The following is a 24,688-nucleotide window of genomic DNA, read 5'->3' on the forward strand; positions in this document are numbered from 1 at the left end:
CAATGCCCTGGGCACAGTTCAGAAGCAGGAAGTAAGGATATGGGCAAAAAATTGGGTGGAATAGAGACTCAGTAGGAATATTAGAGTTGTCTTCAAATCTGTGAAGTGCTTTTAAGACTTGATGGGCATATAGGACTAGAATGTTGACCAACCTCAAGATCATGCAATTCTTTTAAAAAAATGAGGCTCAGAGCAAGATGCTAAAATCTAAATTGAATGTCAATCTACCTCTGACAAGTCACAAAAAGATTTATTGCTTGTAGCAGGGCCTTGGTAGAACCTTGTAAATTCCTAAGGCTAAGACATTATTTCAAAAGCAGACTAATATAGTCTTTCAACAGATGAGTCCTTAGCTATAATCTTGCCTTTTGCAGTGTGGGGTAACCCCTGTGTTTGGAAAAGCAGTACTTCTCAGCAGCTTCTGAAGAAAGAGGCAGGCAGAACAGATCCCCAAGAATCCAGAAGGAATTGACATTGCCAAGGCTATTGCCAGAGGCTGGTCTTTCAACCTCATTCTGCTCCTTTGATCTGTATCAATCTTGAACTATAGTTACTAATAGAGTAATAAAAGAAATCAGGAGACCTTTCCAGGTAGAGTCATGTGGGAGGGAATCTCCTTGTGATGTAATTGTTCTGCTAAAGAAAACTCTTCTACATCAAAACTAATAAAGAAAATCGAAGAAACTACCAATATAGCTGTCAAAATGCTAAAAACAAAACCCAAAAGAGAGAATCTCCATAAGTAAACTAGGATCTGTACTCACAAACTAAGAAAATAAAATAATAAATTTTCAAAATAGTTGTGGGAGCTTGCTATAATTTGGAAATTCAATGCACCCCAAAGGTCCATGTGTTATAGGCTTGGTAACCAGTCTATTGGCAGGTGGCAAAACCTTTAGGAGGTAGGGCCTTGTGGGAGGAAATGAGGTCACTGGGGGCATGTCCTTGAAGGGGAGATTAGGATCCTAGCCTCTTATTCTTCCTTCTTTTTCTTCCCAGCTGCCATGAGGTAATATGGCACCCCTATGGTGTTCTGCCTTGCCACAAGCACAAAAGCAACAGAGCCAACAGGAAACTTTTCTCCTTTTAACTTGATTATCTCAGTACTTTGTTATAGCAGTGGAAAGGTAACAGAGCTTAATTCAAATGCAGTCAAGTGTTCTTATAAGTTACATTTTAAGTGTAATATATGATGAACAGCCTTCAAAACATGCCCACTTGATCCTTTGCTAGTCAAAAAGAAACAGCAGAGTTATCAACACACTGTAAGTATAGACCACTCACTGCTCACATGACTGACTGCAATTGAATGAGTGTAAGTGCTGCCCAAGAGTGTTATGAACAAATCTTAACTGGGAAAAAGCAATGAAATTGAATGGTCTGAATTTCTAAGCTAGCTTTTTTTTTTTTCTTATCATGTGTGGCTGTCATTGTGGTATGTGAAACGGCAGCCAGAAGTCTTGTTTTGTCCTTGTAAATTGTATTAAATGATGACAGCAGCAGCAGAAGCAGCAACAACAACAATAGAACACCCAGTACAAATTATCACTGGAAGTATAAAGCTCTGCATTTTTTGGAAGTTGAAGAAATACATGTATTTAGACATTGCACACTTGCTGTAGAATGACAAGAAACCCAACTGGACCAGAAAAGAAATCACACTATAGGCAATGGCCCTACATTTAGAGGCCAACTTCTCCCTTCTCCTCAGCTTGAGACTATACAGGTTCATTAGGCTCCTAAGCTGTGAAGACACAGTTTCTATGGATAATTACCCTTAAACATGCAAAAGTCTCCAGAACCTAACATTCTATAAAGGCTGGAACTCATTCATTCATCCCTACATTTTTCTGCTCATTCATTCAAAGGGTCCTTCAGCTCACATTTACAGAGTTAGTAAGACATCTTCCTGTGACTGAGGAACTTACTACCAAGTGGGGTAGCAGATAAGACACAACCAGTTAAGAAGTTCATGTCACCACACCCTGAGAGACAGAAAGCAAAGGCCTTGTGAGCTTGGGTGTGAGTAGTGACATAAAAACCAGGTATACAACTTTCCCCAAGTCATTTGGTCAGGGTTCTCACTTCCTACTTATATGCCAGTGTCTTAGCCCTTAAGAGCTGGCTGTCACATGGCTGAGAGACTTAACATTTTCCAGCACTCTGTTCCAAGTACTAGTACTTATTCCAGAGGGACAGTTTGCACAGAAAAGCATCATTTTGTTGACTCCTGTATTACTAAGCAAGCTGTGAGTCATCCTGGTGTTTCCAGACTTGTGGATAAACCAGAGGGCCATTGAAGCAAGTGGGGTTTCTTATCCCATTGAAAAGCAGAGATGATACCCATCCCCATTTACAGCCATTTCTTTGTCCCTCCACCCAACATGTTTTCATTTCTCCAAAATGCCTAGAGAATGACAGTCATTTTGTTTAATTTTCCAGAAAAGTTATTTCTAAGCACTGGCTATGCCAGGTGACTCTATCCTGTGTGTTTAACCTCCATGCACCTCACTAAGATATGCAGAAAACCCAATGGACCACACAAAATGACAAGTGGACATGCAATCAATTCTATTCCTCCCCAAGATGGAAAACAGGCAGCTGAGCTTGCTGCCCTGCCACTTTATAATGCACACTAATTTACTGGAAATGGAAATATTAGCAAGTGTTTTAAAACTGCAGGTTTTTTCTTTTTATTTTGGTAAGGCACCCAGTCAGGTGTCACTTAATGAGACACATTCTGAGAAATGTGTTGCTAGGTGATTTTGTCTTGGTAGGAATGTCCTAGAATACACTTACAGAAACCTAGATGGCACAGGTCAACTACTCATGTGGCCTGTTTTAAATTTTTTGGTACTAGGGATTGAACCCAGAGATTCTTAACCACTAAATTATATACCCAGCCCTTTTATTTTTTAACACAGGATCTCACTAAGTTGCTGAGGCTGACCTTGAACTTTTGATCCTCCCACCTTTGCCTCCTGAGTTTCTGAGACTATAGGGGTACACCACCATGACTGGCTCCTCATGGCCTCTTGATACAATCAATAGACTTGGTAGACATAAAAAGTATGAGATTACTGATGACATGACACTGCACATTGTTTCAACATTAAGTGATTTTGTTTATAAGCAGAAGGAGTACAGTCAAAAATAAAGATTAAAAAGTACAGTATACTATATGCTTAAACCAGCAATATAGTTATTTATTATTATTCATTGTATGTGCTATTCTTTCATATGACCAGTTTTTTTTTTTTTAACAGCAGCATCACTGCAAACAATTCAATGTGTTACACTATGACCGCTATGGTGAGAGTAATTTTTTGGTTCCATTATAACCTTATAAGAGCACTTTCATATATTCAGTCTGTTGTTGACAGAAACATCATATTATGGTGCAAGACTGTATGTAGCATAAAACTGACCATTTTGATCTTTTAAGTGTATAATTCAGTGGCATCAAGTTCTTTCACAATGTTGTGCAACCATCATCAGTGTCCATCTGCAGAACTTTTCATCTTGCACAACTGAAACTCTGGGCCTTTCATCTGTGAGTCCACGCTGCACAATTTCCATTCTAACATGAAACTTGCCTAATATGGGATGAAGGAACAAAGCACCGAAGAAACAGACAGACAGGGGCCTATAGTCCTCTCACTGTCTTAGAAACTGTTATTCAAATGGGATTCAGGAGTCAATGAAGTTTCAGGACAGCTGCAGAGGTGGGACTGCACATGGGATGGGGGTGATCTCTTTGGATTTCCCTGTTTTCTGCTTTCAATAACCTCAGTATTTTGGATGGGGAGAAACGTTCATTCATGATGAGTCCTCATCCACAAGAAACAAACAAAAACACACTCTGGAAAACCAGCTATCCATGTGTACAAGAATGAAACTAGGCTGTTATCTCTCACCCTGCACAAAAGATAACTCAAAGTGGATTAAAGACCTAGGAATTAGACCAGAAGCTTAGCAATTGCTAGAAGAAAACACAGGACCAACCAATACTTCAACCTATTGGCACAGACACTAACTTCCTTTAAAATCCCTAAAATTCAAGAAATAAAATCAAGAACTAATAAGTTGGATGGCATCAAATTAAAAATCCTACGACACAATAAAACAAGAAAAAGCAATGTTTGCCATTGTGGGCAAAATAACGAAATTAAATACAATTCAAAGTGTTTCAACTCCTTAGGACAAAGGAGAAACTTTCCTTGGGGGTAGAAGGTGGAGTGCTTTAACCATAATAAGTACAGATATCTGTCCACTTCCATGGAGACTTAGTTTCAGAATTTCCTTCAGATCCCTAAATCTGTGGATGGTGACAACCCTTACTTTGAATAATCTCCAGATAAATTATACTAGCAATACAATGTGAATGCTATGCAAATACTTACATTGTATTGTTTAGGGAATAATGAAAAAGAATAAAGAAAAAGTTTGTACATGTTCAATATAGATACACATTTAAAAAATATTTTTGATCCAGAGTTAGTTGAATCTGGGACTAGAGAAAGCACAGATATGGACAGCCAACTGTATTCTACCTCCTGCTGTCCCTTTCAAGCTCAAAAATAACCAGGTCAGAGGACACAGTTAGTTTACAAAGCAGGACCAGATTGTGGGATTTGTCAAACTCCAAGGAACATATCAGGGTCTTCAAGTGGCAGATGACCCCAGCCTGCTGTAAGCAGCTGTGGTTGAATTCTTATCCCTTCCTTCTGCCCACCTAAAGTCATACTGGGGTCACATTTGTCACTCATCATCCACATGGCTCCTAGTGCCTCAGCTATTTGTGCTAGGAGGGAGAACTTGGCCTTGAGCCCAGCCTCAAGATCTGTGGGGGGCCCCAAGGCAAAGGTCCCAGTGTCTGTTGCTCTGTGCCATTTCCCTTCAGGCCTCAGTGCTGGGAGTGTTGGACTTCAGAGGACTAGGTGTGCCAGGGATCAGACAGGCCCATTGGTGAGGGTTGTGAGGGATTTCCCCAAGAGCCTACCTCAGATGAAGGTGCCTAGACCCCACCATAGACACAGCCCCTCAGGGAGGGCAGACGGTGAGATCACTGCCTTCCCAAATGTTGGGCGCTCACTGCTGCCTGAGCTAAGGAGTTATGACGCTTCTTGTCAAAGACAGAAAACAGAGCAGACCCAGTAGGAGCTTAATTCAGGCTTCTCCAAGGCAGGCTGGGTTCACCTCTCTCTCTCCTCTTAGAATTTGTCAAAACAACATCATGTGCCTTTTGGTCTACTTCTCTGCAGCTGCCCTCTTCCCCCTGTGCCTCGAGGCCTGCCTCAAGGATCGGATTCCAGGATTTTTTGTTCTTAGTCCAACTGGCCACCATCCACATCCCTCCTCCCCATGAAGCCTCACTTGCAGCCCTGCAGATCTGAGCAGGGCTCCAAAGCACGTGCACTGAGGGCCTCTGGCTGGAGGCAGCCTCCTGCTATCCTGCTATCCCTGCTCTCATGCACTGCAACTTCCATCTCTTTGAAGATCTTGTTTTCCTGTTTAAGTAAATGAAAGTTCTATTCTCTAGTAGCCAATGGTAAAATTGAACTAAATCCTAACCTTGATTTTTGCAACACACTCAAGAATCTCTTACAGTTTTCAGGTTGAAGGGGTATCAAATCATGGGGACAAAATTCATTTTACCTCACTTTGATTAAAAACAGATATGTCACCCAGTCTGAGGGTAAGGTGGGGCAGATATAGTATTGGAGTAGAACAAACTCACCCTGAGTGTCATGAGAGAGATTTAAAAATCCTTCTCTCAGTAATTCCAGGTCCATATCTCTTACTGTAATTTCAAGTTTCAAGACACTTTGAAAGTTAAATTTTATTTTTGTAAATCTGGTCACAAATTTTACTTTGGGCAATATTTGACCTGGACTTCAATATGAATACTTATCTGCAAAAATAATAAAATGTTTCTCCAGATTCCACTGGAGGGTTGTGTGTATTTGGGATTTACACCATATTACTGTGATCAAGTCTCAAATGGTCTCCACTAGACTGTCATTGGCCACAGGGGCTTTAGATCTAAGGCCACAAGCATACACTGGTCCTGCCTAAGTGTGTGCCTGAGTAATTTCATCTTTTTTTTTTTTGTGGTGCTAGGGATTGAACCCAGGGCCTTGTGCATGCAAGGCAAGCACTCTACCAACTGAGCTATAGCCCCAGTCCCTAATTTCATCTTCTTTATCTTCTCAACACCTATGTGTTAGAGACTGTTTTTTTCCCCATTTGCTGCTGAGGCTCAGGAACATTGCTCAGTGTCTATAACCAGACTGGAAACTACTTCTGTCTGCCTCCAGTGCCCTTGTTTAACCTGCCATACTGAACTGCTTTCCTGAAGCCAGACAAGCATTTGCCTTTTACCTGACATGGAAGTGAATGGTTCAGTGAAACTCAATCATTATTTCAACAAGTAAAGTGAAATCCCCCAAGTTGAGAAATACTAGCCTGCAAATAAGAATGAGCTCCTATAAACAACTGAATTTTGCTTTTCTGCTTACTGTAGAGTTTGTTTCTCACCTCACATTTAGAAACTATTCCTTTAAAAAAATACGATCCACCTGGGCACAGTGGTGCGCACCTATAATCCCAGTGAAATGGGAGGCTGAGGCAGGAGAATTGCAAGCTTGAGTTCAGCCTCCACAACTTAGTGAGACCCTCAGTAACTAGTGAGGGCTGGTGATTAGCTCAGTAGTAAACTGCCCCTAAGTTCAATGCCCTTGATTTCAATCCCTCATATGGTGGTGGGGGTGGGTAGAAAAGCTAAGATTGAGATTCAAACATATCTCCATTGTAACTCAGGAAAAATACCCCAATCTAACAAATGCCATGTAAAGCTGAGTTTGTAGACCTTAAAGTTACTGGGTAAGGTCAGGAGAAGGAAAAGAGGGAACAGGGGGCTGCTTGTGGCATTCTGGCTGAAAGAGAGCCATGTAGAAATTGGAGTGCTAAGGAGAGTTGGGGCAAGAGTAGAGACAACTCAAGAACAAAGCAGCAAAGTGAACATAGCTCTTTCCTTTTTCTTCCAGCCCTGGGTTTCTTGCAGGGGGCGGGGCAGGGCCTAGAACAGGAAGGTCCTGCAACTCTTGTCAGCCTCATGGCAGACACAAAGCTGGAGAAAAGTGCTTTTCACATTCTGTCCCGACAAAGTTCCTGGTTTGAGATTCATACCTTAGCCCCAGAAAAACAGATCTGGGGGTTCAAGGTCAAGAATTAAAAGTCATAGTGGTTAAAAAAAACCCTTTTGCCAAGCCCTTTCCAAAGTACTTCAGATTTCTAAACATTTAATCCTCAAATGACCTCTCATCACCCCATTTTGTAGAAGAGGAAACAGGTAAGAAGTGAAGGTAGGAACAGAAAGTTCCAGAGGCAATGCCTCATGCACAGAAGTATGAATGTGGGCTCTGTATCCAGACTCTGGTTGTTTGACTTGCTGAGTGACTGTGGGTTACCTCTGAGGATTCAAATGAGAAAAGGCAAGTGAATCACTGAGTACCATGTCTAGTCCTTGGGTACAGGCTGACACTGTCTGGGAAGGTAATTCTCCTGACAATATGTCATGTAGGGAGCCCAGACTCTCTCTGCTGTCAGAGGTCTCTGAGCCCCTTTTGGCTTCTAGCCTTAGAGAGCATGGCTGCTTGGTCTTTCTCCTGAAAACATTCTCCAGTCCCATCTAAATAACTGGTTGGATGTGATTTCCATGATTCCAGGTATCTAGCTCTGGAACAATGCACCAAGCCTATGAATGTACCCAATTGCAGACAAAACAAAACAACAATGGCTCAAAATGTTAGATGGTGAAATACCTCTAGGATAAGGGCCATGCTTACTACTGAGAATTCCAGAGTCGATGCCACTGCTCCACCAAGATAGCTGCAGAAGTCCAAGCAAACAGATAGCAACAGCACTATCATGAAACCAAACCACAGTGTTCCTCAACTGCAGACAAAGGCCTGAGTCCCCAGGTGGCCTGCCCTTTCTTGCCTGCTGAGTCAGTCCTCATGCTGCTTACTATGGCCACCTCCATGGGAGCTCTGCCTTCTGTGTACATAAATGGAATGATCAATTCCCTGGTGTCAAGCACTCTGCTTGGTTAGGCTCCACGAGACCTGGATGAAAAAAACTATCTCTAGGGGGCTGCCATGGTCATCCTTGAATAGGAGGTCAGTTCCTCATTGGAGCTTTCCTTGGGTTAGGTCCCTGACCAAGCACTTTAAAGACATCTTCTCCTTGAATGCTCTATAGATGACGGAGACCATGTGGGAAATGGAAGCATGAAGGATAGTCAGGAGAATGCTTCCTGATGGCACAGTATTGAGCCTTAGGGAACTGCAGGAGTTGGACAGGAGAGAAAAGGGATGAAGAGAGAGCTAGGCATGGGGAAGAGCAGGGGTCAAGGCTAAGACTACACAGGGTGGATTAAGATGTTATTGAAACAAAGTACAAGGCATAGGCACTGAGTCTAAGAAGGTTGGTGGGGCCATGCTATGACCCTCTGGGGACTTTTGAGCAAGTGGGAAACATGACCAGGGCATTGTTTTAGCAAGGCAACTCTTAGAAAAGTGGATGGTTCTTTGGGGGAAAGTAGTTAAGAGCCAACTATATAAATTCATATTTTGAATCAAGAGGATCCAAACTTGGGAAAGGATAAAATGATAGAAAAGAGGATCGTGACTAACAGTATTCTGGGCAGGCATACATGAGACATGGCCTCTATTGAGCTCTGCCTCCAAGTAGTCATCCTTCACAAAATCTCTCTGGCTGACATCTCATGAAGAGAACATAGACTGAATTATTATAAAGACTATGGCTTCTGACTTGCCGGCACCTCTCTCTTGCCCACTTGGATGAAGCCAGCTACCATGCGGTGAGATGCTCTGTGAAGAGGATATATGTTAAGGAACTAGTTTGGGAGGAACTGAACACTCAGCCCCATAGCCTGCAAGGAACTACTTCTTGCCAACAACCATGTGAGTGAGCCTGGAAGCAGATCCTTCCTTGTGGAGTCTTGCATGACTGCAGCCTTCTGAGCGTCAGTAAGCCAGAAGTCCCAGCTAAGCTGTTCCAGGATTCCTGACCCACAAAAACTGACCTAATGTACGCATATGGTTCAAAATTGGTGCTTTGGGATAATTTGTTACACAGCAGATGATAACTAGTATAGGCAAAGATCAGAGCAATGACAAGTGGGAAATGTAACGAATACCACCAAGAAAACTGAGCTGCATTTAATGAATGAAAAAACTAGGAGATGAAGGAACAGGAGGGATCAAAAGTAATTTCAAGAAGAGCACAGGTTCTGGAAAAAAGCTTCCTGGCTTTAAGTTCCTGCTCTGCCCCTTCCTATCTGTGTGACTCTGGGCAAGTCATTGCAACTCTCTGAGCCTCAGTTTCTTCATTTGTAAAATGGAGACAGTAAGAGTTAACTACCTTGCTAGTGCCTGTCTTTTTCCTTCAGCACCTGCCTCAGTGTCCAACACAGTGATGAATGGAACACTGAAGTTGTTCAGCAAGTGATTGCTAAGGCATTTCTAGAAGGCTTAGTGTTCATCCTTATACCAGCAATCAGTGAAACTTCCTTGCATGCCAAGAAGACCTCACAAGTTCTGCTGCACAGCCAGTGCTGGAGAAGACAGTGCATTTCTACACAATGCTGACTTGTCCTCCTCTTGCCTTTCCTTCTCCTGGAAGCTTTGTAAGTACTGTTTTCCTCCCAGGGGAGTTGGGCAACATGAACAGGCACTGAAACCATAACCTTGGCCTCATTAACACTGCTTTACCCACGCAGAATTAGATGACTGACATAGACTTTGCCAGAGTCAAGTCCAGCCTCGGAGAGGACAATAGCCTGGATTTGCCCTCCAAAGCCAGGTTTCAATAGCATAAAACATAGTTCTTATTTCACAACAAAGGAACACCACCAGGTGTGAGATCCTCTTACCTGTCTGGGAAGAGCAGACATGGAATCTGAGGCCACTGATCGCTGAAAGCGCTGGGATTGCTGCATCATCTGCTGCAGTAGGAATGCAGAATGGTCAGGCTGTGGTGGTGGTGGTGGTGGCGGCAATGGCTGTGGTGGTGGCGGCAGTGGCTGTGGTGGTGGCAGCAGTGGTTGTGGTGGCTGCAGCTGTAAGGTGGCAGTGGCAGTGGAGGAGGCAGTGGCTGAGGAGGCCTGCGCTGGTGTGGGCTGCTGCAAGTAGTGAAGCAGGGATTGCTGCCTGGAGGGGGCAGGCATGGAGGGTATCTTCTGGGGGCCTGGCTCAGAAACAAAGTGGGACAATGGCTTGGTGTTGCCAAAGGTAAATGGTTCAGGGGCTTCTGGGCTGGAATTGGTCAGCCCCTGTTGCATGATCATGGTCATGGTTTTGGATGAATTGCTGGTTATGGACTTGAAGATGGCATTTGCTTGCTGCTGTTGCTGCTGTTGCTGCTGCTGCTGCTGCTGCTGCTGTTGCTGTTGCTGCTGCTGCTGCTGCTGACTTAGCTGAGTACTGGTGGGAGGGAGGCTCCTGATCAGAGAGTACTGTGGAGTGAAGGACTGCTGTGGCAAGCCTGGGCTGGAGAGTTTCTCTGGGCGATAGGGTGGGGATGGCCCTGGATTGCTGGTGGGCAGAGCAGACATCAGGTGTCCTTGAGGACTTTTGATTGCAGAGGATACCAGGTTTGCAAGAATGGAGCTCTGTTGGCCAAACTGTGGTTGTTGATTGACAGCCACGCTGGGATGCTTCTCAGGAACATAGTGCAAGGTGGGCCCCATAGTGGCACTGCTGCCAGACGCCATGCTGGAGAGTAAGGCATTGGGCGAGGCTTGCACAGTGCTGCCTGAGGAACTGTTGGATGATATGCAGGGTCCCATGAAGCTCTGAGAGCCAAAGGGTGGTGGTGGTGGTGGTGGTGGTGGTGGTGGTGGGTGTGGTGATGGCACCGGACGGTAAGGTGGGGAGATGCCTGTAGGAGGCAGGCCAGACCAGGCGATGCAGGGCCTTGGGTGCTTTGTAGCAGATCCCTGCTTGCTGGCTGCCAATGCTTTCAGCTGGTTGGCATGATGCCACTGCGGCACTGGTAATGGGGGCAAAGTGACAGGGAGCATGGCCTGGGCCTGGTTCTTGGCCTGTGTTGTTGAAGGACTGACTGAGACCATCTGCTTACTGGTGGAAGGAACAGAATGGCTGATCCCAGTGGAGGAGGGCATGATTGGAACTGACACGCCAGTGACTTGGCTGCAACTCGAAGCAAAAGCCTTGCTGGAACAAACGCTCTCCATTTGTGGCATCTGAACTGGAAGCTTGGGAGGCATGCCTACGGTTGCCTGGGGAGGCATGCCTACGGTTGCCTGGGGAGGCATGCCTACGGTTGCCTGGGGGGGCATGCCTACGGTTGCCTGGGGAGGATGTAAGACCAATGGCTCTTCTGGCTTGCTCCCCAGTATATTCTCAAGATCTAATTCAGATGAAGAAGGTTCCTGAATTTTGGTTAACTCTTCCAGCAGATCTTGAAGTTCCTGGTCTTCAGCAGGTGGGCTGTTTTTCTCATAGCAAGGAGCAGAGGGTTCTTTCAGCTCCATTTCTGGGGTTGGTGGCACCCCAAATGGTGGGCCTGTGACACTGCCATTTATGGCATTATTCTCAAGTAGTAATGACTGATTAGGTACTCCCATCACTGCAGAGCTAGGATTCACTGGTAACATGGGAACCTGCATCTCTGTACAGAGGGTACTGGGATGGGTACCTGGGCCCATAGAAAGGGTGACATCTTCAAGGCAGGGCCTCTTAACTTTATTAGGGTAACCCCCATCAGCCATGCCTGCAAATTGGTAGTTGTCTCCTTCCTGCCTCCTCTTAAGGGTTCCCTGTGGCTGAAAGAGAATAAAGAAAGAAAGGGATGGGAAGGGGGAGAGAAAAAATTTTTATAAAGGCTTGGCACATTAAAGCTAATGAATAGGAAACCTTCAAGATAAAACATCTCTCAGTCTAAGACTTATAGTTGTCAAAACTATAAAATATAGCCTTCAAAAAAAAAAACAACTATAATGTTTGCTTCTTTGTTCTTGTGCTTCATTTCAACAGTCCTGTTACATTTCAAATAATGAGTTATGCTACCTGGATACCAAACAGGACAAAAAGTCACAGCAAGGGTATTCTTTGCCCATGTAAAGGGGAGGTCAATAAAACTATGACAAAACCACTCTATGTACCTGTTGCCAAAGGCAGGCATTAAAAAGCAAAGGAGAACTGGCTGATATTTTTAATTCCTACTTGTCTACAGATACCCCTGTCTTGGCTGATATTTTTAATTCCTACTTGTCTACAGATACCCCTGTCTTGCATCAGACTGTGGTAATAAACTAAATCTCAATAGGAATGAAGTTGATCTGTGAGTGTTCCTGTGGGCAGCTGTCTAATATATATGGTTTAGAAAAAAGTCTAAGTTTCAGAACATTGTAGTTCTCATTTCATTTATTTTTATTTACATACACACATACATGCACATACAAACACTGCTTATACATGCATAAAACATAACTTTGAAGAACCTATATCCAACCATTTGGAGTAGTCATTTCTTGGGGATTACTGGCAATTCCCTTTCTATTCTCTACACTTCTGTACTGTTTGTTTTTAATGAGAAGAACTTGTAATCCAAGGGGGGGGGAACCCACGTATAAGGTTATTTAAATAAGAAATTCCTCTCTGCAGATGCATCCTCAGGTTGGGGAGATATCAAACAGCCGGAAAAGGCCCCACTGTGGGATCTGTACTGTGGGAGAGCTGTTCCCCACATATAAAAGCACAGCCTTTGGGAACAAAGCAAAACTGCCAGTAATGCAGTATTTCCTACCCTTTCATGGCTTTACACACACTTATCAATGGCTCTCATGTTAATAAACTGCCTGTCAACAGGTAAAGGGGAAAAGGGAGTAGGGTGGAGCAGAGCATGTGGGAATAATCAAAATAAGAAAAGGAAGAGAGGGACTTGGCAGTCACATGAATGTCAACAGGTGAATAGGTATAGTTCTCTTAAAGAACTTTTTTACATAAAAACTCCCAATTTCAGCTTTGGAAGTCTGTCTAGGACATACAGTGCTGTTATATTAGATACAGATATCCCCTCTCTCACCAGCATGATGAAAAGAATCATGGCCCTCATGGCCAGATGAACAAAAATGTAGCTCCCTCAGTGCTGTGAGCCTTAAGGCCATGCTGAACACTCAAATCACTTAGAAACATCCAGATTCCCAGAACCTCTTATCACAAATCAATTGCTTTAATCTCATCCAGGATAGGGCTTGTACACAGTCCCATGGGTGATTCTAAATGCCCCTAGATAAAGGCTCACTTCAGTGCTTCCTTTTTACATGGTTACATGATTTCTTACTAATTTCCATTATGAGAGGCTGGCTAGGCCTTCCCCATGCCCACTGCCACACTGGCAACTTTGCCAGGTCTTCTGGGCCAATGGGTGCTGCTGCTGAAATTCTACCTGCCCAGGTCACATGTTTTCTACTGAATTCCATGGCCACCGTCTTAAATCAAATACACCAGATCAAGAGAGCTCACTCCTCTGGAAAGACTTCCTTTCCCAATGTCCCCCACCAAGCTTCCAGACCTTTGTAAACAAATCTTCTCACTTACTAAGTGTGCTGTTTTCCAATCTCTGTGGTGACAGCAAGCTATTAGTTCTAGATACCAGCCATTTCTTGCTTCCTTCAGTCCACATATTACACAGGTTCCTGCCCTGAGTCTGTGACACTGAGTGAAGCCATAGATGTTGGTAGGATTCCTAGAGAGCAGATCTAAATCCTCTACTTCTACAGAAAACAGAAGGGGCTATAATTTGCATTTGGCCATACAGTCAGTTAAGGGATAAGGATCCTAGACCTCAAACGTCCCAACTTCTAGCCAGAGCCCCTGCAGGTCCTGCATTTGGTGGTAGAAATGAATTACTTTCTCTCCATACATAGATGCCTGCAGAGTCCCATTTCATAATCAGGCAGACAAAGCTACCAATGTGATCCCCATGACCTTATAAACATTCATTAAAATGCATTTTGAAGCATGTGATGGCTTCCCCACCCCCTAAGCCATGAGAAAACAAAGGCCATCCTTCTGATTGGGGCTAAGTTCAGCTGTGAAGTCAACATTATTTCTGGTACTGTCTGAACAATGACATATGGCAATGCTTCCCTCTCTACATTTTTAGTTCAGAATGACAAAAAGGACAAAAATTTCTTAGAAAAAGGAATAGAGTATAAGAATACAGTCCAGGCTCATGAAATGGAATAAGCAAAATAAAGAACATAACTTATGAGCAATACTCTTTCCAAATATGCCTGGCAGGCTGTTTTAAATGCTTAATTTTGGACTCTCTTGCTGAAAGTTTCACATAGATACCAACAAAAGGCCAGGAAGAGGTATACACAGCTCCTATTGGATAGGAAGGTAAAAGGTCAAAAGGTATCGGGGAGCCTCGTTCTCCCCCTGTTCCCCACAGAGGGCACTGAGCACTTAGGCTTTTGTGTAAGATTGTTAAGAAGGTAAAAATTGCCTGTGGCTTGTTTAGTCTCCTCTTTCTCCTCATTGTCTCCACTGTTTTAGCTCGGGGCAATTTGCTTGCTGGTTCTTCTGGTCTCTCCTACAAGTACATCTGAGTATCAACAACTTTATTTTCAGTACTATGATACTTCCCCCCCTATGAGTTTCCAGGCACTTGATGTTGGCCAAACAGACTAGATTTCCAGCCCTCTGAGGACAAGGATATTTCCCTAGCAGATCTGCTCAGAAGAAAGTAACAAAAATGTAGGCCCAGAATAGAAAAGACAATGGTGCATCATGACTGGTTTTGCAGGTGGGGGGGGGAGAGAATGAGCATATGAGAATATGCCTGGATATATACATGGGCTCAGATGAATATCCATTTTAAATGCCTATATTTGGGCATATATGTCATTTTCATGTTTGTTTTTCAGTGGAATGTTCCAAAACACTGACACTGAAGTTTATGTAGGACATCAGGATTATCAGCATTTCCAGAACTGCAACAAGTGAGACTCTGGACAATCAGGGTATTTGGTATCAGCAGGGAGCCTTGAATACTGACTGTCTTCAACAGGAGTCAGTGATGTCTCAACTTTGACCTACCAATGGGGGATTTCCTGGTGCCCCCAACTTTCCTTGAGCTAGCAGAAACTACATGTTCAGCACCAGATACAGGTAGAGGCTCCTAGTTCCTACAATGAGGACAGGATGCTTCATTTTCTTCAGATGAGGGGCGGGGGACAAGATGCATCATCTCAGGGCCACCCAGTCATACGCATACGCAGTCCAGGCCAATGGCAGCAGGGCAACCCCAGTAGGCATTGGACCAACACACTGACTCCATGTGTGCTTTCTGACAAGTCCCTCTCCAGTTGTTGTGGGCTCCTCTGTCATACACAGTGCATTCAGCAAGGAGATCAACCAAAGGCTACAAATTGTATAGAGCCTCCTGCCTGCAGACGCCAACCATCTGCTATTAGGAAAATATAACTGAGGCACAATCAGGTCACACAGTAAATGAATAAAGAAAATATCCCTTTCTGAAATGCTCTAAAGAGGTGGAAGAGGGGTGAGGAAGGAAGTGCTCCTCCAAGTGCCTGGGCAGTTCTTACAAATGCCGGACTTCCCTTCATCTGGTGAGTGACAGAACCAGTAGAAAACACCCATAAGGGGCTGGGATTGTGGCTCAGTGGTAGAGCGCTCACCTAGCATGCACAAGGCACTGGGTTCGATCCTCAGCACCACATAAATGTAAAATAAACATATTGTGTCCACCTAAAACTTAGGAATAAATATATTAAAAAAAAAACCATAAGCTGTAATGCTTAGACACCCTGCAAAGCAGAGAGGCCTAGATATTCTATAAACTAGTGGGCTGTGAAATCCCATAATTATGCTGTAAATATTTCTTTTCTTTTAATTTTTTTTCTAGTTGTAGATGGGCACAATGCCTTTATCATTTTTATTTATTTTTATGTGGTGCTGAGGATCGAACCCAGAGCCTCACACATGCTAAGCAGGCACTCTACCGCTGAGCTACAGCTCTAGGCCTGCTATAAATATTTTTTAGGCTGCCCTGGGCTATGATGGACCCTGTCCCCAGCTTTCTATATGTCTACCTAGAGCCCATGTGCAGATGAGCCATCCAGGCAGGCTAAGAGTGTAGACTTGCATTCAGAGACCTACCCAGGGAGTGGAGGGCAGCCATACCAACAGTCTCAACTCATTTGGTGGGCCCTGCTTTCATGCCATACAACACTATTTGAGGCCTCAGATTTGGCTGATGAATATATATCAGATGGGGAGCACTTATCTCCACCTCCCTTGCTCCCTGGATACTCAGGCCTTCCTCTCACAAGTGTCACCTTCTTGGCTGTGTCTTTAAATGCAGGATCCTTTAGGCAGTGGAAGGCTCCTTGCTGATGGTGATTTGAGGGGTGGGGAAGCCCCTTGGCTGATCCCTGATGGCATGAGAGGATTTTTAGAGGGGCTACTGGTACATTTCAGCGATATAATATAATGCTGGGCAGAGCTACGCTGCCGCAATAAGGAGCCATTAGTTAGAATGGTTTAAGCTGTGTAAAAATCATGCAACACATGGGGTAGCCAAACACATTATCCAGAGCATTTCTAAGAATGGTTGTGACCAGCTCTTCTTACAGCAAGACCCTACCAGCCTTGCCTCCATGCCCCAGTTCCCCCTCATGACCCAACTCTTGCCAGGATGCCACATTAAAATAACTTTTGCAATAGCAGTTCTTGGGCCTGTCTCCACACTGTTGCTTAGACCTCAAAGGATCATCCTAACCCAAGGAGTTTTATGGCTGAATAATATCCCATCATATGGACAAGCCACATTTTTTAATTGATGGATATCTGGATTGTTTCTCCATTTTAGCTATTACGACTAGTGCTGCCATGAACATCTGTATGCAGTTTTTGTTGAATATCTGCTTTGGTTGTTTGGGGAGTGGAATGGCTGGTTTCTAGGGTTTAACTCTTAACTTTCTGAGGAACCACCAAACTGTTTTCCATAACCTAAGTCCTCTTTGAAATGTCCACCATTTGTGGGGGTTGGAGGTCTCATGAAAAGGGAAAGCAGTAGAGTAGGGGAAAGGGATCAGAGGGAGGGAAGAGGGAAGGGAATGGGGAAATATTAGAAAATGACATTGTCCACATTATATTGTTATAGTCTACACACGTATGAATATGCAACAATAAATTCCACCATTATGTGTAATTATAATGCCCCAATAAAAATATGGGTGAATGTCCACTATTGTAACTAGATGAAAATGTGGCAGAGAGGGCTAAGCCTCAAAGTCAACTTCCAGGCTGGCAAAAGGAAACCTCTGTTCCTATACTTTGATAGTCTGAGATGGAATCCAAGGCCTCCACATGCTAGGCAAGTGCTCTCCCACTGAGCTACACCCCCCTGGCTTCTGCAACTTCTTTAGAGAAGCACCTATTTGCTCCTGCTGCCTGTCCACTTGCACTGCCCGTGGTCTCTGACAGAACCAGAGTTTGACGCAGGCTGAATGAAGGCATCCACCATTCTAACACCTAACAGGCAGAGAGCCAAGAAGAAAAGCATGGTCAGATCAGGCAACTAGAAGACTGGTTCTGATTTGTCATCTAAATCACATTTAGCTTTCTGATCTAAAATCGCAACATGGGTAAGGTTTAGCAGAAGCCTAGAATCCTATGGCAGAGTTTGTGAGGACCCATGGGTCACTGCCATTTGAGTTGGAGAGGTTGTTGTATTCCCATTCCAGCTGAAATGAGCCATCTAACCTGGATTGCACTTACTTTGAGGCAAGAAGCCTCTCTAAAGGCATGGTCCTCCAGAAGCCTGTTCTGCTGTACCTACTCCTCAACCTCCTGGCTCCTTTAGCCCAACTCCACATCTGGAATCCTGTTAAGGCAAGCTGATCATATGTTCCCCATCTATTTAACCAAGTAGAACACCACTCTAGAATTATCTCTGGCCACCACATGGTCAGAAACAGCAAGATGTGTGTCTGCAAAAGTAAACAGCAGAGCCTGCCTGAGCAGGGGATACATGCCTAGGAGTCAAGTTCTGCATTTTTATGTGTACACAGGAGGTGGCTCCTATACCAAAGCCTTTCCAAGGATGTGGGGGGTTTGTGATGTTTATTCCAATTACACAAGCACTCAAGAAGTAGTCATGAGGGATCTATATAGACTCTCAACATATTGGACTGTTTTAGAACTTCAGCTCCAATTCTTGGTGTTATCAACCACAGACCTTTGTAAGATTATAGCCTCTGTCAGTGGAAAATGGACTTTCTCATTCATTGGTTCAAACAGCAATTGTAGGATATAGTCATGGTTTTACTTCGGATCCTTGTTTTTCACATGGGTAAACTGAGGCTCAGAGAGGCCAAGCAATTTCTTCAAGTAGTACAGTTAAGTTGGTGGCAGAGCAGAGCTTGACACTCAAAACTTCAGAATGCAGATCAGAAACGGTGTACCAAGAATCCAGATGTGCATGGCACTAGATGCATGGACACTTTGGAAGAAAGTCAGCCTACCCAAGGTGACCTAGAGGATATGCTTGGACACTGAGGAAAAGGCATGTAATTTCAGTAACATAAAATCTGCTGTTCAGTCTCAGTCATAGCATTTCAATTTGGCTGTAAGGACTGTGTACTTGCCCTAGGGTTTTCCAAGTTACACATCACAGGAGAGTGCCAGATAGCAGCAGCCTTAAACAAGGAAGCTCCTCCTGCAGTTTTTAGTATGAACATTAAGGTAGTTTGGCTACTAGGAATTTGCTGATCTTCAAGGGCCCAACCATTTGCCTAAAAAACCCTTTATCTTCCCTCAGGTACCAGGTGCATTGCTATTGACCTGACTGAACTGCCAAATACTCCATGCATATTAAAAGTGTTGTAGACAAATGGAGAATCTGATCAAATAAAGAAACTTCTGGACATCAAATTCCAATTGCTGAATTTAGCAGTGTGGGATGGTGAGAGGGCTGCAGATAGGTCTTGAACCCTCAGTCTGCTGAAACCATGGCTCTAATTTGTAGAGACCTCAAGCAAATCTTTTTTTTTTTTACTTGTAGATGGACATAATACCTTTATTTTATTTGTTTATTTATGTGTGGTGCTGAGGATGGAACCCAGGGCCTCACACGTGTGAGGCAAGCACTCTACCACTTAGCCTCAGCCCCAGTCCCTCAAGCAAATCATTTTGAGCCTGTTTTCTTACCAACAAAATGGGGAGAGTGAAGCTACTTTACCATTTGTTATAAGGATTATATGAGCTTAGAAATGTAAAGTTAGCATAGTGCCTGGTGTGATGTAGATACCAAATAAATATTATCTCTCTTTCTACTCCTGAAAATGCAAACACATTCCTGGTGGTCCTAAAATAGCTGTTAACATGGCTTACTCAGCAACATTTGCCATTCAGGGCAGATCTGTCTTTAGTCATTGGCTGGGCTCCTGAACAGCTGTGTGCAAGGCTAACTTTTGTAAACCGAATCATAATAAAATGCAACAAGAATTTGACACTGAAAGGAAATCCTCAGTATATACTTTATGAAGTGAAAGATCCCTCACCTAAATTCATTGGTTTTTTAAGAGTATACATTAGGGGATATCACGCTTTCTTAGAGTCAACTTTAATTCAATGTTCATCACAAATACATGATGTTCCACAGCCCCAAAGCACACAATAAGAAGAGTAGGTTACATATTGAAAATAATGACAATTAAAACATGTATTTAATATACTATATATGGACAGTATCTGTAATTGCATAATTGAGTGTCCTTTTGTGTGCATGTGTGTGTGTGTGTGTGTGACAGAGAGAGAGAGAGAGAGAGAGAGAGAGAGAGAGAGAGAGAGAGAGAGAGAGAGAGAGAGAGAGAGAGAGAGAGAGAGAGAGAGAGAGAGAGAGAGAGAGAGAGAGAGATGGGTGCTGGTGCTGGTGGTAGAGTTGCTTGACGTGATAGAAGTGGGCAGAGGTGATGACAGTGGTGATGGTAGTGGCGGGGAGTAGAGCTATGAAGTAGAGATGGTGGAGGTGATATAGGTAATGGTGATGGTGGTAGTGGTACAGGTGGTGAAAAAGGAAGTGGCAGAGTTGATGGATAATTGAGCTGGTAGTCATGGTGGTTGAAACATGATGGTATGCTGATATGAGAGTGGAGGTGCTCCTACAGGATATTAATTTCTTGTTATAGCACTCTGTAAGAAGCTCCACTGACTGAGCCTGAGGAAGAAGACTAATTTTGAATGTGTTATTAACAGAGATCTCAAAACGGCCTGTCTCCTTGCAGTCATTCATACTTAATTTTTCCTTATCTGGGAAATTGAAGCTGAATTGCTGGGGAAACACGGGAGATTTGTGTTTGTTAACATGATGCCAGTAAAATAATTTTATGTCAGATTTAACTACAGGAAGGGGCAAAGCAATTTAAGTTCCTTAGATGTCATGTGATAAAAAAAATAAAGAGTGGTTAGCTACTGTACACTTAGCTGTGTGAAGCCATTTATTCAGAAAGCAGGTGTTGGGTGTTGGTGTTTGCAGACTGACTTCCTGGAGGAATTTTATCTAGGCCAAGTCCATTGTTCCAAACCCTAAAGGCTTTACTTGAGGGAAGATGAGAGGCAAGAAAATGTTTAGCTCTTCTGATAGTCACACAAGCAGCCTTAACACTAGACTTCAGCACCTGAAGCTTGTTCTAGAAAAGAAGCAGCTAGAGTGGCACTGAGCTTCCCTCCACCAGAGATGGAGACTTTTAAAAATGCAAGGCAAGGCTGCTGAGGGGCCCAGAAGAGACCTCCACCAAAATGAGCATGTGCCAGAGAGGTGTCAACAACAGAGGAGCTGGAATTCTAGTGGGGCAAACAATAGGAGAACAACAGGAACAAAACCAGAGTGAGCAGCATTGAAAAATAGTGATGTGATTGAGAGTGGGTGGGGGTCCTCAAAGGAGGAGACTTTTAAGTGAAGGTCTAATGCAGAAAGGAGCAGGCAGAGAAGCACAGGGACAACACACTCTGGGCAAGAGCACAGCATGTGGAAAGGCCCTGGCCCTGGAGGGAAGGCTCTTGGTCTGTTGTGGTGATGAGCAGGCGGCCAGTGTGCCTGGCACACAGTGAGCTGGAGAAGTAGCCAGGAACTCACAGAGGGCCTTGCAGGTCATGGGAAGGGGGCTGGGTTATATTCTGTTTGCAGTGTGAAGCCATGAGGGGAAGCGATGAAGTCGCGGAAAGATCAGTTCGATGTTTGTGAAACCTTTCTGGATGCCAAAGGGGGAGAAATAAACGTTATAGGAAGAAAAAGGAACAGCTGCAGATGTAAGAACTCCCAAGGAGGATGGGATTGACAGCGTGGGGTCTGGGCCAGCTGCAGTACGGTGGCATGGGGTGGAGGGGATGGAGAAGAAGCACGTGGGGAGACATAAGGTCCTATGATTTTACCTCAAGTGAGTAGTGAGGACAGTGCCCATGTATTGGGGGCAACAAAGGCCTCAGGGAAACTGGAACTACATGCCCAGTGACCTGGATCAGGCTTGGCAAACTTTTCCTGGAAAGGCCCAGATAGTGACTGTCTGAGGCTTTGCAGGCCATGTGGTCCCAGTTGTGAACTCGTTGGTAAATAGTATGCCAAGGACTGGAGCAGCCATACACTAATACAACTGCATTTACCAAAGCAGCTTATGTGCTGCATGGAGTTCCCAGTCCACAGTGTGTGAACCGAGCCTCTTCCCCCTGGGAAATAAGGTATTTCCGAAGTGCCCTCACTGCACTGCAGGGGAACATGCAGGCCTATTGTTCATAGAAGGGTTGGATAAGCAACCTTTTTGGAACTGAAAAACTTAAACATTTCCACTATAGTGCAAGTTACGTGACCATTTCTGAACCGTGTTATGCAGCAGTCCAAAATGCTATGCTTCACCTACACTAATGATACTTATTATTGTGCAACTGTTGGCCAGTGTTCCAAGGGAAACACCCTCTCCTCCCAGATCCCCTCCGGCTTTGCTCTTACAGCCTTTGTCCACTGTTGGACAATTTGCATATTGTCTAGCGGATTAAAGCACACCCTCTTCCCTTGGGCCTCAGTGGTCTCTCTAATAGGCCTTGGTTTCTACCTTCTCCCACAATGCCAGTTGCTCTGACCAACCTCCAGGCCCCTGTGATGGGCCTATGCACCTTTCAACCCCACAACATGCTCTATGAAGGTCAGACTGTTTCCTACTCATCTCTTTACCCCTAAAGCACATAGCCTTCCTGACAGGGCTCAGCTGGCATCTGCAGATCAGAATTACCCATTGGAGCAAATGGTGTTCTGTAGATTATCCTGTTCTGTTCCAGTGTAAGGCTTCCAGACAACCACTTTTCAGAAACTGTGGCATTGGAGGGTGTCAGACCAAGGCAAGCCTGTGCCAAAGGGGCAGGAGGCACCAATGAGGTAGGGAACGACAGAAGGAGCCAGGCCTTGGGTTTGGGCCCTCAACGGTCAAGTCCACTGGCTCAACGATCAGTCTGCCTTGCTAACTTTGGAATCTAGGGGATGATCATCTATGAGAAGGGAGGAGGGAGATGAGAAGGAAGGGGGACAATGGGAGGGAGGGAAAGGAACAAGGGGAGGAGATTTTTTGACACATTATTCTGTATCTACTGCAGAAATCAAAATATGTAGCCCAAACCTGAGAAGCATACACCCCCACCCCCATCCTGTCATTGCCAGAAGTGTGGAATGAAATCCCCCCCCAGGGAAGTTTAGGATCCATATATCTAACTGTAAAAGGGAGACATTGAGTTCTCCATCAGGGAATTTTCAGTGAAAGCAAGAGGTGTCTGCCTGCATAGGTCAGCCCACAGTTTGGGGTACCACAGGCTCATACTCCCAGGACATGTCCCCTAGAAGGCAGTGGAACCTGAATCCAGCTTGGCTGTGCTCTCTTGTCACCCTTGCCTTGAGGAGAGTCCAACAACATCCCCTCCTCTCCCTGGGTCAGTTCTTCCTCCAGACACCTGTTACCTTGGGTCTAATATCAAGGAAACTGGGGGAAGGAACTAGGTAGGAATGCAGACAAGGCCAGCGTGGGCTTCTGGAAGTTCAGAAATAGGCTCCCAGATGCCTGTGGAAGCCAGCTGCCAAATGGAGCTCCCCTTCCAGCATCCTCCCCCTCCAACAGACTGCAATTAATTTGCAGGTCACCGGTTTGCTGAGTTGGGTTACCCAGGCAGGACCCAGATGCCAAGCCCAGTGGTGTCCTGCAAGCTGACCGGTGCTCAGCCCTTGAGGAAGAGATCTGTCTGCAGGGAAGGCTCTGCCTGGTTTCCCGCCCTGGTGGGGTTTCTGTAACAGGAAAGGGCCCATTGCTGCAAGAATAGGAGGAGGGAGCAAAGGGAGGGAACAGCTGCGTGCTCCATGGGGAGGATCCCCAAAATAGCAAGGCGCAAGCGCACTTTGGGCCTTGACCCAGAATGCTCAAAACTGCACCATACATCCAACTCTCCTCAGTGCAGTGGGGCTGCTGATGAGGCTGTGGTATCCTCAGGGGTCCTCTGTGTTCCTACCTGAGTGCCAAGGACACATTCCTTTTTGCCCTTCTGATGGAAAAACAATTCTGAGGCAATGCCATTCTCTGATCACTAGAACAAGTGCTAAGAGCAGTCCTACCCTGTGTGCTTTACAATGCAAGTACATCTGTGTCCTGCTTCATCATCCCTGAGACCTTCACATAGAGAGCAAAATTATAGGCCTACTTCGCTGATGTGCAGACTGAGGTCCAGAGGCTCACCTAAGTGCTTAGTAAATGGCAGAGACTGCTGCTTCCTTGATGATATGGTCCCTGGGATCACCTGGGTTTTGGAAGTGAGGCCATACACACGAAATCCCCTCTCTAGGGGTCAGTCATGTACCCACAACATACCCACAGCCTGTGTGAATCTGGACTAATGGCAAGGACCCCAATCCCTGAACCTGGTCCTCCTATCCAGACTTCTAAGTGTCATTCCAGTTCCTAGGTGGCTGTCCCCCTATCCCTATGGGATCCTCATTTCTGGTTTTCTGCCAAGCTGGACAGTGAGTCATGCTGGTCACAAGGCTCTAGGGAGCTAATAGGTAAAGATACTTTACCTGTTTATGGGATGAAAGCTCCAGGAAAGGGGGCTCTCTTTTCTCCACTGGTCTAGCCTGAACACCCCGAGTTGTATATGGCCTGCAAAAGGTCCCACAAATATGAGTCCCTAATTGGGGAATGGGAGGCAGCTAAGTGGGAGGAGATTTGAAGGCAGGCAGGGCAACTGGGTTTGAGACATGAATTTACAACTTTTCATCTGTGTGACACTGGAAAAGTCCTTGTCATTACCTGAACCTCTGTCTCCTCTTTGATGAAATGAAAATAGCAATTCCTGTGTCACAGGAGTAAATGAGGTAATACACACAAAGTACCTTGCACAGGAGAGTCACTCAACCATTCCCTCCTCCAGGTTGCACAACAAACTTCAGAATAGTATAGCTTTGTTCCCAAGAAGGGAAGACTAAATAATTTGCTCCTAGACTGTGAACTCCTGGATTTTAGGGAAGGTATTTGTTCAAGGTCTCACAAAGAGCTTGTCACACTAATAGGATATAG

The 24,688-nt window shown here is 44.7% G+C and overlaps 1 protein-coding gene across 1 annotated transcript in view; it reads right to left on the reverse strand.

Annotated features, from left to right (window-relative positions):
- The window catches only part of Mamld1 (mastermind like domain containing 1), a 100,344-nt gene that overhangs the window by 22,150 nt on the left and 53,506 nt on the right, over positions 1 to 24,688 (reverse strand). The window contains exon 3 of the mRNA XM_026403534.2: positions 9,962 to 11,875. Coding sequence (XP_026259319.2) covers positions 9,962 to 11,875 — 1,914 coding nt within the window. The remainder of the gene's footprint in view (positions 1 to 9,961; positions 11,876 to 24,688) is intronic.

This window comes from Urocitellus parryii, chromosome X (assembly GCF_045843805.1).
Source record: "Urocitellus parryii isolate mUroPar1 chromosome X, mUroPar1.hap1, whole genome shotgun sequence".
NCBI classification, from domain to species: Eukaryota; Metazoa; Chordata; class Mammalia; order Rodentia; family Sciuridae; genus Urocitellus; species Urocitellus parryii.